The sequence below is a fragment of the Fusarium pseudograminearum genome, chromosome 1 (assembly GCF_000303195.2).
Source record: "Fusarium pseudograminearum CS3096 chromosome 1, whole genome shotgun sequence".
Lineage (NCBI taxonomy): Eukaryota > Fungi > Ascomycota > Sordariomycetes > Hypocreales > Nectriaceae > Fusarium > Fusarium pseudograminearum.
Genome location: NC_031951.1, coordinates 1,702,991 through 1,714,565, shown reverse-complemented (window position 1 = coordinate 1,714,565; position 11,575 = coordinate 1,702,991). Strand labels below are relative to the sequence as shown.

Sequence of the window (11,575 nt, the reverse complement as noted above, 5' to 3'; positions counted from 1 at the left end):
TTTTTTTTTTTTTTTTTGGCGATGTATGAGCTACATGTGCCATCAAACGCACAAGAAGGAAACGAGAGATGAAGGCATGAACGAACGGATATTGTGTGTGGAATATTTTTATTTTTTTATTTGTATGGTAATCAGTATGGATGAGATTATCACGAGAAACTGGTCTTCAAGGGAAACGGACCAGACGGCGCTGGAGGAGCTTTAGCTTTCAATTTACAAACTACTTCTCTCCCTCTTCACTTCCAAACGTTATTGGATTCCTCATGCGTATGTGTAGGTATGCATCATACCTTGAAGTATCTACCAGGCACCCTTCTTCTCTCACGGCCCCGTAATTTGCAGCAATCAAGGAGATATGTCCTTCAAGTACCTGCATTTTTTATGTGAATACAATTCTATGCCAGAAGGAATAAGATTACGCAAGATTATATGCTTGATAACATCACCTTCTCATATGAAAGGGGGTGCGTGAAAAGATAGTTGACTACGTTGTATTCTACCTTCAGTGCATATTACGAGCAGTTTGGATTGCTGGAGGCTGTTGTTCCCTCCAGTACTCGCTGAAGAGCCTGGTTACCCATGGTACATTGCACGGTCGTGATTTGACCTCGCTATTGAAATGTCTCCTTCTATATATCTATCTATCTAAAACACACACACACACACACCTCTTCTTCGATCGCTGGGCCTAGTTTTTGAACTCGCAGTCTACTTTGTCTCATGTCCAGCCCGATCAGTTCATCCATGTTATTGTAAAGGGGGTATCAAATTTCCATTTAAGCCTTGTGAAGTGAATTATCATCATCGTGCAGTTCATGTATATCCATGTCTAAATCTCAGTCTTCTCGAGCTTCTTTGCCAACTCGTCCACCTCCTTGTCCTTGACGGGGATAACGGGCTCCTCCTGAGCCTCCTCGGCCTCCTTGACCAGCTTCTCAGCACGCTCCTCAGGCTCGACATCCTCCTCCTCGTCCTCCTCTTCCTCGGCGTCGCTGTCAGGCTCCTCGAGCTCATCGAGCTCGTCGACACCCCACTCGTCTTCGTTGACGATATCGCCAGCGAGGTTCTCCTTGCGCTCTTCGAGGAGCTCCTGAAGGGCGACGATTGACTCGTCGTCCTCAGTGAGGATGTTGCCGTTGATTTCGATGCGCTTCAGGGCGGGCAGACCATCCTTGGCAGCAGTGGCAAAAGCCTGGATACCCTTGGCAGGGATCTCGTTGTATTGTAGTCGCAGTATCTCGAGCTTGCTGTTCTTGCCCTTAGCCAGAGCGTTGGCTACGAGAATACCACCCTTGGGTCCCAGCAGAGAGTCACCAACGCCGAGCTCTTGAATAGAAGCCCAGTTAGAAACGACCTTGGACAAGGCCCTGGCGCCAGTGACGGTGAAGGTGTTATCTTGCAAGTCGAGAACCTTGAGCTCAGAAGCGTGGCTGAGACCCTCAGTCAGGAGGTGCGAGACACCCTCCTGTCGGATACCGTTCTGAACCATCTTGACCGTCTTGATCTTGTTGTGCAGGCTGTAAGCCTTTGCCCAGGCTGTCATACTTCCGTTCTCCAATCGGTTGCGGCCGCAAATAACAGTCTCAAGATCGGGAATCTCCTTTCCTTCCTTTCGGGCGGCCTCTTTCTTGCCGTGAAGCTCTGACAGGGCATCGGCGATGAGAATACCAGCATGAGGACCCATGCCATTGTTGTTCAGGTACAAGTGCTGAAGAGGAACGTGTGCGGAGAGGAAGGCCACGAGAGGCGCTTGGACGTTCAATCCGAATGCGTTGTCATTGAGGTTGACAGTGGTGAGCTTGGGGAGGTTGAGGACGGAGGTCAGGAGGGAGGAGATGGCGTCGGGGATTTCGCTCAGGAGTCGGCCGGTGAAGATGTCGGCGAAGTTGGCGATCTGAAGAAAATGTTAGGCGACTGACGACATGTTCAAGGAGAGATATACGTACTCGGAGGTTCTTCTTTGTCGCGAGAACCTCACCAAGGCGCTGGCAGGCGCCAACACCTAGAGTGTTACCCAAAATGCGAACCTCTTCGACATCTTGAGATCGAAGAGGGGCAATGTGAGCCTCGATATCCTCAGCAGTGTCGAGCTTGAGACCCTTTCCCTCGAGGGAAAACACCTTGTTAGGGGAAGCCATTCTATAAGAAAGAGGAATGAAGGAGCGAATCGTTATGAAGGAAAGAGAAGAGCTATTGTATTTCCAAACCCAAAGAAAAAAGTAGAAGTTTAATGCAAAAGAGTGTCCAAGTTTGGTGTGAATATGAATTCAGTCCAAGGTGGGGGTGGGGTAGCAGGCAGAATTAGGCAGTAAGTGAATAGCCCGATTTGGTTTGGACAGAGCCCCCTGGTTAGTATTTTTTGTAATTTCCCATCGCTACGGGCAGCCGAGCTGGCGCCAGCAGTCATGCAGATTGTCGAACCCGACTTTAACCCGGATGTCGGAAAAATTTGGAAGGCTCACCCAGCGGAGGTCACCTGCCCGTTCAGCCGAGCAAGGCAAGAGTGGCAGAACACGTGACTCCGATCCGATCCGCATCCAATCAGCGGCGGCTTATTGGAACGCTCGATAGGATTTTGTCTGATGCTGCCATTGATCTCTGCTTGAGCCCTTTTGTCCTCCGACTCCGAGAACGACCTCCCCATCTCGCCGCCTCATATTCGATCGCAGCAGTGACGGTCTAGCTCGCCCATAATGTTTGCTAGGTCGTGTTTGCGCTCGACGCGCACCCTCAATGGCCTTCGCAACGGCCCTTCCGCTATCGCCAAGGTATGGCACGATTCTACCACCTCTGCCAACGAGCTTCCCGTTTGCCGAGATATCATCATCACGAACCTCGACACGCCGCAACCACGCCAATCGCATTATAATTCGACTCAATTGCCTGTGCAAGATTGCTGACTGTCTTTTCTTTGCAGCGTGCCGCTTCCTCAAGCGCCAACGCCGCCGGCGATGCCACTGCCACTCGACTGAACCTGGCCGCCGCCGCCTCGACCACTCTCGCCCTCGGCTCCATGGCCTGGTACTACCATCTTTATGGACCTGTGGCTTTTGCCATGACTCCTGCTGAGGAGGGGTACGTTTTGCCCCTGGTTCTCGATTGCTGTGTTTCTATGCTGTCACTATTTGGACGATGAGGCATAAATCCAGCCTATCGATGATTCGCACGGTAATTGCATCACCGGTCACTAACACTATCGATATAGTCTTCACCCTACCAAGTACCCTTGGGTCCACAACCAGTGGTTCAAGACCTTCGACCACCAGGCGTAAGATGCCACCGATCCTACTTCACACACCATGCCGAATTACTGACACCCTTTGCAGTCTCCGCCGTGGTTTCCAGGTCTACCAGGAGGTTTGCCAGTCCTGCCACTCCCTTAGCCGAGTCCCATACCGAACTCTCGTCGGCTCCATCTTGACCGTCGACGAGGCCAAGGCTCTTGCCGAGGAGAACGAGTACCCCGGTGAGCCCGATGAGCAGGGCGAGATCCAGATGCGTCCTGGAAAGCTGGCCGACTACATGCTTCCCCCTTACAAGAACGAGGAAGCTGCCCGATTTGCCAACAACGGTGCCCTGCCCCCGGATCTGTCTCTCATCATCAAGGCCCGCCACGGTGGCTGTGATTACATCTTCAGCTTGCTCACTGGTTACCCCGAGGAGCCTCCCGCTGGTGTCCAGGTCGCCCCCGGCATGAACTTCAACCCCTACTTCCCCGGTACCGGTATCGCTATGGCTCGTGTCCTCTACGAGGGCCTTGTCGACTACGAGGATGGAACCCCCGCCACCACCTCCCAGATGGCCAAGGATGTCGTCGAGTTCCTCAACTGGGCTGCCGAGCCTGAGATGGACGACCGAAAGCGAATGGGTATGAAGGTTCTGGTTGTCTCTGCCTCCCTTTGGGCTGTCAGCGTCTGGGTTAAGCGATACAAGTGGGCCTGGCTCAAGTCCCGAAAGATCGCCTACGACCCTCCTAAGGAGGTCAAGGTCCGCCGCTAAACGGGCAAGATCTCAAAATCTCATATGTATACTAGTCGCCCCCTAGAGCAGCTCCTTTGTCGGCGGTGGCGGGTATAAAAGAAGTTTGGTTGTGGAATGGAATGAAGTTTGGAAGTGGATGTTAGAGTGTAAATCAGATGAATCGTTCAATACCTTCTTATTCGACAGTACTACGATTGGAGTCTTGTAGGGGTGATTAGCGATATGTGAATCTCAATGTACCAGATGGATGTGTGCAATGGTTTATTGCAAGATACTTGGGAACGCTCAGGTTTCTTGTTGACATTATAGTGGCTTGATGAGATCATAGCAGAGGCCAATCCACATTCCTTTCTATGCTGGGTTATCATCAAAACTTAGATGACCTACATTAAACCAAGAGTAATCGATTAATGGATAGGATCTAGGGAGAGCCAGTAGCAATGTTGTCCTGGACAACTCAATCCTAGATCCGGGAGTTTGTCTCCTCTCAGGTGAGAGAAAACGTTATCTTATGGCTAAAGTTGTTCTATTCAAGTGCAATTGAATTAACCGTTCACGATGCAATCCAAACTGTAGCAATACCTAATATTGGATCCTTAGAGACTCAGCACTGTCATCCCGGTCCAGTCCATACGTTCTGCAGTTTCATTGGCCAATACTCAGCTAGCGCCACAATGAACGTCCACCTGCCGATGGGGGAGCCACTTTTCTCGAGGTTGCAGCGGCAGGTGCCTGCCTTGGTGACCAGTAACCGTCCCTCTCTCAACCGCTCTCCATCAATTCTATTCAGCTCTCTACCTACTCCTCCCACCTCCTTGCTTTGAACCTCGGGTCATCTCATACGCCATTCTACTATTTCAGTACATACAACTCCTATCACTAAATATCTCGCTCCCTCGGCCTCTTACCCTCATAATAAGCCTCTTTTGCCGCGCCGTGCATGTCCAAAAGCAGCACTGGCAAAAAGCACCTCACAATGCCCTTTGTCGGAGAAGACAACCACTCAGGACGCAAACGAAGATACAGCGATGATGATGAAAGACCGTTGTACTCAACGTATCCCTCGGGAGACTCCATGGATATTTACTACCGCAAACAACGGCCAGAGCTTCCACTCCGAAAGGTCCTTCCAACGACCAAGAGGCCCCGTATGATCAACGACGATATCCTTGATACGGACGATCTCAGCACTTCTCCTCGAAGCAGGCGTTTATCGCAGCTCAAGACGCTACAAGTTCAGTCCGCTACTAAGAACCGGGTCACAAACGCTCTTGCTCCGTGCCACATCTGCCACCGCAGACCAACCAAAAAAACACACCTCGACTCTTTTGCCGACTGCCAAGGCTGCGGAGAGCGTGCTTGCTTCGTATGCCTTCGCGAATGTCATGGATGGAACACGGATGGGGTTTCTGGAGTTTCGGAGCAAGAAATGCTTTCAAGGTCTTTCCACATGGATGATGTGGACGACGAACGACAGCACAGTGCCACTTCCAAGGACGAACAACAACAATCAAACCAAGGATGGAAAGCCGTTGGACACCAGGCTGTGGTATGCAGCCGCTGTTGTATCGAACGGGGTACAGAAGGAGATGTAACATGCCTGGGCTGCTTCTCCCGGATGGAAGGTTCATGATTTAGAACATGTATAACACATGGCGTTTGTTTACGGATAATGATGATTTGCCAGGCGTCCCCTGGGCGGGTCCTCATCTTCATACAGGAGGCTATAGCCGAGGAATTGATTTTGGATGGGAAGACCGGACGGCGTGGAATTACTGGCATAGCATTGTTATGCGATGATGGAGGGTAATGAATGGTGTTTCGGGCAAAGGGTCTTGAAGGCCTCCCTTTTTAACATATTTGATGGGTTTTATTAGCGTTAGGTAGATTTTGACCATATCATAGCAATGGGAACATTAAGACTTATAGCATTCATTGTAAAACAGTTGATTCGAGGGAAATGTCTTTCAGAAGCAATTTGTTCATTGTGACGTTCCAAGTTCCGCCCTCTAATTGCCCTCTAGTCATACACCGCATTAAATTACACCTCTCGCTATGGTGAACATATCTAGTTGTACTGCATGTACGTCGCCGTAGAGTTGAACTTAAGGTTGCCCTTGATAACCTTGTCTACTGCGCTGAGGAAATCCTTCTCGGAGGCAACCTTTCTCCTCGCGCGGATGGCGTACATGCCAGCTTCAGTGCACACACTGCGCAGTTCAGCACCTGTCGCGTTGGGGCAGAGACGAGAGATGAGCTCCCATCGGATGTCTCGCTCGACAGACATGGACTTTGCGTGGATGCGGAGAATGTTGGCACGGCCTTCGAGATCAGGCAATGAGAACTCAATCTTTCGATCGATACGTCCAGGTCGCATCAGGGCGGGATCCAATGTCGAGGGTCTGTTGGTTGCGAACATGACCTTGATGTTTCCTCGAGCGTCGAAACCATCAAGCTGGGTAATGAGCTCCAGCATAGTACGTTGAACTTCGTTGTCTCCACCAGCACCGTCGTCAAATCGGGCACCACCGATGGCATCAATTTCATCGAAGAAGATAATGCAAGCCTTCTTTGTTCGAGCCATCTCGAACAATTCTCTGACCATCCTGGCACCTTCACCGACATACTTTTGGACCAACTCACTACCAATGACTCGGATAAAGGTAGCATCTGTTCGGTTGGCAACAGCTCGTGCACAGAGTGTCTTTCCGGTTCCGGGAGGGCCGTAGAGCAGGGCACCCTTGGGAGGGTCGATACCCAGGTTGACAAAACGCTCGGGGGACAGCAGGGGCATCTCTACGACCTCTCTGAGCTTCTCGACCTGCTCCTTGCAGCCACCAACATCGCCATAGGTGACGTCAGGCTTCTCCTCCACGGTCATCATTGTTACGCTCGCATCGATCTTGGGCGGCAGAGGAAGCATGATTTGGTACTTGTTGCGGTCGACACCAACTCGCATGCCCTCCTCGATATCCGTGGGACTGACTCGTTCTCCAAGTTGTACGACGAACTTGGCGATCTGTTTGACATTGATAACATACTTGCTTTTGGACTCGTCACCCTTCTCGTCGGCGATTATCTTAGTACAGCGAGCGACCTGAAAGGGCTGCTCTTCGGACATTCGTTGGCGATCGGCAGCGATATCCCATAGATGTGGTGGCGCAAGTCCTGTGTCGGATTCCTATCAAGATTAATATGGTATACCGTGGTAAGCATGATGAATCCAACCTTGACTCCAATCTTCTCATCCACGCTTTGTTGTTTCTCCTTGATTTGCTTTTCAAGCTTCTTGATAGATGTTCCATAAGGCGCGGCACCGTAGGTCTTGAGGACCTGGATATCCCTGTGGGAACAAGTTAGCTGACCAGTCGCATTGTTATTGTAGAGAAGGCGGTTCGTACTCGTCTGTTAGAGGTGTGATCTTCTTCTCCTCTACTTCATCGTCGGCAAAGTTCTTCTGGTACTTCTCCCAGTTTGAGCCGGTTGCGGAAGGCTGGTGCAGGTGTTAGTATGGTACACAGTCGAGCTTCCATGGATACACATCGACTGACCATGATGAAATCCGCAAGTCTCCTGTCGTCTAAAAATGCGTGAAATACAGGATTCGCTGATATTTGGGAGTGCAGGTGGTGACGGGATATCTATGTGGGAGAATGAGAGTCGAATTGTCGATGCTGGAGCCGTGCTTGTTTGGAGTTGGAGGTGTCACCGAAGGCCTTCCGTAATCTGTGAGTTGCCTTGAGCGAGCTTGGAGCACGGGCCCACGCAATTAGTAGGTAGTGGCTGTTGGGCGCTGGCAGAGGCAACGCAGCACACTAGACCCTTAGAAGGCTAGCTCAAGGAACCCCTCGGAGCTGGATGATCTGTACCCCCGATCCAAAATTTCTAAGTTGACAATTGTATGGCGGAGTAGGGCAGCCTAGGGGGAGGTGGGACATCTCCAAGAAGTTCAGCCGTGTTTCCTTCAAAGCCCCGCCATCAACATCACTTCTTTACTTTGAGGATTCAAGCGACCGTCAATTTATTCTCAAAAATGTCTGCACCGGCCATGGCTTCTGCACCTGCAGGAGGTGCTTCCAGCAATGCTACTTTTCGTGTAAGGACAGCTTGAATCAAGCTCTTGAGCTTCACCCCGCTAACTATATGGACAGGATAAGGAGAAGCCTATGGCGGTGCGCTCTTCCAACATCGTCGCTGCCCGAGGTATGGCGCCTCCGGTCCAACAACAAACTCCAACTAGGCTAACGATTATATAGCCGTCGCCGATGCCATCAGAACTTCCCTCGGTCCTCGAGGAATGGATAAAATGATTCGAGGTGGAAAGGGCGAAACTATCATCACCAACGATGGAAACACCATGCTGAAGAGCATGGCTGTCATGCATCCCACAGCAAAGATGCTTGTCAACCTTTCTGGCGCTCAGGATGTCGAGGCTGGTGACGGAACAACCTCCGTCGTCGTCATTTGTGGCAGTCTTCTCGGTGCTGCTGACCGACTTCTTTCCAAGGGTATTCACCCCTCCGTCATTTCGGAGTCGTTCCAAAGAGCTGCCGCCGCTGCCGTCGAGGTCCTTCACGACATGTCCCTCCCCATCACCCTTAGCGACACCTCCTCGCTTCTTCAAGCCGCCAACACATCTCTGTCATCCAAGATCGTGTCACAATATTCGAACCTGCTTGGACCTATGGCGGTGAACTCGGTCACAAAGACTATCGACCTCAAGACTGCCGACAACGTTGATCTTAAGAACATCCGAATTGTCAAGCGAGTTGGTGGAACGATCGAGGATAGTGAGCTTGTCGATGGTCTGGTCCTTACCCAGCCTGTCCTCAAGAACGGTGGTGGCCCTGCCCGTATGGAGAAGGCTCGAATTGGTCTCATCCAGTTCCAGTTGAGCCCTCCCAAGCCTGACGTAAGTCGTACTGAACCTGGGATAGCTATGGACTTTTACTTACAGCCTACAGATGGAGAACACCATTCAGGTCAACGACTACCGGCAGATGGACAAGATCGTCAAGGAGGAGCGATTATACCTTCTTAACATGGCCAAGAAGATTAAGAAGGCCAAGTGCAATGTCCTGCTTATCCAGAAGTCTATCCTACGAGATGCCGTCAACGACCTATCACTACACTTTTTGGCCAAGCTTGGCATCCTAGCTGTTAAAGATATTGAGCGTGATGAGGTTGAGTTCATCTGCAAGTCTACTGGCTGCAAGCCCATCGCCGACATTGACTCTTTCACCGAGGATAAGCTGGGATACGCTGATTTGGTTGAGGAGGTTCAATCTTCCGGATCGCGCATGATTAAGGTTACTGGTACCAAGTCTGTCGGCAAGACTGTGTCCGTCGTTGTTCGAGGTGCCAACTCTCTGATTCTGGAGGAGGCCGAGCGAAGTCTGCACGATGCTCTCTGTGTTGTGCGATGTCTGGTCAAGAAGAAGGCCCTCATCGCTGGTGGCGGCGCCCCTGAGATTGAGATTGCGGCACAGCTCTCCAAGCAAGCGCGTAGCTTGACGGGCACCGAGGCCATTTGCTGGAAGGCCTTTGCGGACGCTCTTGAGGTTATCCCCACCACGCTGGCCGAGAATGCTGGTTTGAACAGCATCAAGGTTGTTACAGAACTGCGACACCGCCACGAGATGGGCGACAAGAACGCTGGTGTCAGTATTAAGTCGGGAGGTGTTAACACCAACATCTCCAAGGAGAACGTGTTGCAGCCTCTCCTCGTGAGCACAAGTGCGATCGAGCTGGCGGCTGAGACTGTCAAGATGATTCTGAGGATAGACGACATTGCCTTGACCCGATAGAGTGAGATATCCCCTCAGCAGGATCTGCCTTGGGTTGTATGAAAATACCGAAATGGGTTCTGAGTCTGCTTTAAAAGTATTGAACTGTATAGACTGGGTCAATGACACCCATAATTGACATATGTGATGATCATTTCCTTTACTATCTGGGTATACTGTACAATTTGTAGACGACTATTGGAGACACTGCATATAGATACCTCAAGACAGGAGAATATGCGGATTTGCTTCTCCAGCATGACCCTTGATGCCCGAGCCTGCAGTTAATGTCTGGTAGCTTACAACAGTCAAGTAGATGAGAGAAAAGGCAGTGAGATATCATTTGCAGCAGAAATTCTTGAAGCGATGGCGCTGCAATCGACGATGACAAGGCATTGCCGATGCCTGAGTTGAAGTTGTGATGCCCTTGAAACTACCTCAACGACTTGCGGTGTCACACAACAGCGCTACCTATATAGTATCAAAAATAGAAATGAAACTCTTAACGCCAAGATGGCCGAGTGGTTTAAGGCGCTGCATTTAAGTATTTCCTATTTCTAGGTTATCCTGCAGTATCGAGAGATGCCTGGGTTCGAACCCCAGTCTTGGCATACTTTTTGGTTTTTATGTCTTTTTGGCTCTTGTCTTTTTGTATATCTGCTCATCAGTTGTATTTACATGTGAACGAGTGTGGTCTGTCGAGAGGTTGACAAGTGCGTCGGGAGGAAAGTGGTGATAACTTCATAAACTGGGCAGCCAGGGGTGTGGCAGAGGTTTCTAACTACTACCTTCATTGACGATAATGTCGGCGTGCACTATGACCGGGGTGCATATATAATTCCATGATACCCTCTTGAAGCATTAAAATGGTAGCAATATCATACCTAACATAGGAGACCCTTGCATTTTGAAGGGGATTGTCTTGACATGATAGTGATATGTTTAGTAGCGTGAGATTCAACTTTGCCCTCAAGGTAGATAGGTAGGCAGGCAGATTATTAAAGGAGGTCGCTCCTTCCTTGCGAGTTGCCTTAGGGAAGCACTGGATCGCCCCTTATCGCAGCAATGTCAAATTTCTCTTAAAACAAAGCAAACATCTGACCTGAACAATCCTTTCGTTCGTTCATCTTTCAATCGAAACTACCTACCTAATCGATCATGGCACGAAGAAACGCGGGCAACCATTCGGACAATGAGGAAAGCGACCCTGGCGCAATCGGTATACAAGCCCAACACCAACTTGTTCAGGTGGGTTTCAACAAGATTCCATCCTCGCCTTCCTTCTGGCTAATCGATCATCCATTTCTTAGCTCAAGAAAGAACGAAATGACCGCATGTCTGAGATCGTGCAAGAGACAGCCACCGAGATGGCAGACTTGCGCTCTCGCGCTGTTGCATTTCAACAAGACCGACGCACTGCAGAGTAGGTGTCCCTTTCCGCAATTCTTGATTTCTCAGCTGAAACCTGGCCCCTCTAGACTCGAAGTCGTTGCTTCTACTATCACCAGGGTTATCGAGGCTATTGAGCGCAGGAGAGAAATCGAACGGCAGATGGAGACACTCGTCAATCAAGTTGCCTTTTCAACCCAGGTAGTCGAGGGGATGATGAAGGCAGGCTTCAAAGGTAGAGAGGACAATGCCAAGGAGACAAGATACTAAGAAAGGCGGCGTGATTGTTATGTTGGGTCATCTCTGGTCAGCATCGGTCGGTGGATGAGTAGCATCGGAGGGAAAGCTAGAGCATATGCGACACAGCCATCCTATGGATTACCCGAGCTGCTTAAATCTGAAGCACAGATCGAACATGT

General features: G+C 50.3%; 6 protein-coding genes across 6 annotated transcripts, besides 2 other annotated features; 4 read left to right on the top strand and 2 right to left on the bottom strand.

Moving 5' to 3' along the window:
* Positions 1–101: 101 nt before the first annotated feature.
* Positions 102–122: a repeat region.
* Positions 123–829: 707 nt separating this feature from the next.
* FPSE_01258 (uncharacterized protein) lies at positions 830–2,138 on the bottom strand (the record flags this gene model as incomplete). Its single annotated transcript, XM_009254378.1, has 2 exons — positions 830–1,894; positions 1,947–2,138. 2 exons carry the CDS (start codon positions 2,136–2,138, stop codon positions 830–832), a joined length of 1,257 nt encoding a protein of 418 aa, XP_009252653.1.
* Positions 960–985: a microsatellite.
* Positions 2,139–2,693: 555 nt separating the features above from the next.
* Positions 2,694–3,999, top strand: FPSE_01257 (uncharacterized protein; the record flags this gene model as incomplete). Its single annotated transcript, XM_009254377.1, has 4 exons — positions 2,694–2,807; positions 2,918–3,075; positions 3,206–3,268; positions 3,327–3,999. The coding sequence occupies 4 exons, from the start codon at positions 2,694–2,696 to the stop codon at positions 3,997–3,999; spliced, it is 1,008 nt and encodes a 335-aa protein (XP_009252652.1).
* A 958-nt stretch (positions 4,000–4,957) lies between these two features.
* Positions 4,958–5,614, top strand: FPSE_01256 (uncharacterized protein; the record flags this gene model as incomplete). Its single annotated transcript, XM_009254376.1, has 1 exon — positions 4,958–5,614. The coding sequence occupies one exon, from the start codon at positions 4,958–4,960 to the stop codon at positions 5,612–5,614; it is 657 nt and encodes a 218-aa protein (XP_009252651.1).
* A 435-nt stretch (positions 5,615–6,049) lies between these two features.
* On the bottom strand, positions 6,050–7,535 carry FPSE_01255 (uncharacterized protein; the record flags this gene model as incomplete). Its single annotated transcript, XM_009254375.1, has 4 exons — positions 6,050–7,162; positions 7,210–7,324; positions 7,383–7,474; positions 7,521–7,535. The coding sequence occupies 4 exons, from the start codon at positions 7,533–7,535 to the stop codon at positions 6,050–6,052; spliced, it is 1,335 nt and encodes a 444-aa protein (XP_009252650.1).
* Positions 7,536–8,014: 479 nt separating this feature from the next.
* Positions 8,015–9,788, top strand: FPSE_01254 (uncharacterized protein; the record flags this gene model as incomplete). The annotated part of the gene is made up of 4 exons (XM_009254374.1): positions 8,015–8,077; positions 8,133–8,184; positions 8,238–8,893; positions 8,946–9,788. The coding sequence occupies 4 exons, from the start codon at positions 8,015–8,017 to the stop codon at positions 9,786–9,788; spliced, it is 1,614 nt and encodes a 537-aa protein (XP_009252649.1).
* Positions 9,789–10,925: 1,137 nt separating this feature from the next.
* FPSE_01253 (uncharacterized protein) lies at positions 10,926–11,426 on the top strand (the record flags this gene model as incomplete). Its single annotated transcript, XM_009254373.1, has 3 exons — positions 10,926–11,015; positions 11,078–11,190; positions 11,246–11,426. The coding sequence occupies 3 exons, from the start codon at positions 10,926–10,928 to the stop codon at positions 11,424–11,426; spliced, it is 384 nt and encodes a 127-aa protein (XP_009252648.1).
* Positions 11,427–11,575: the final 149 nt, after the last annotated feature.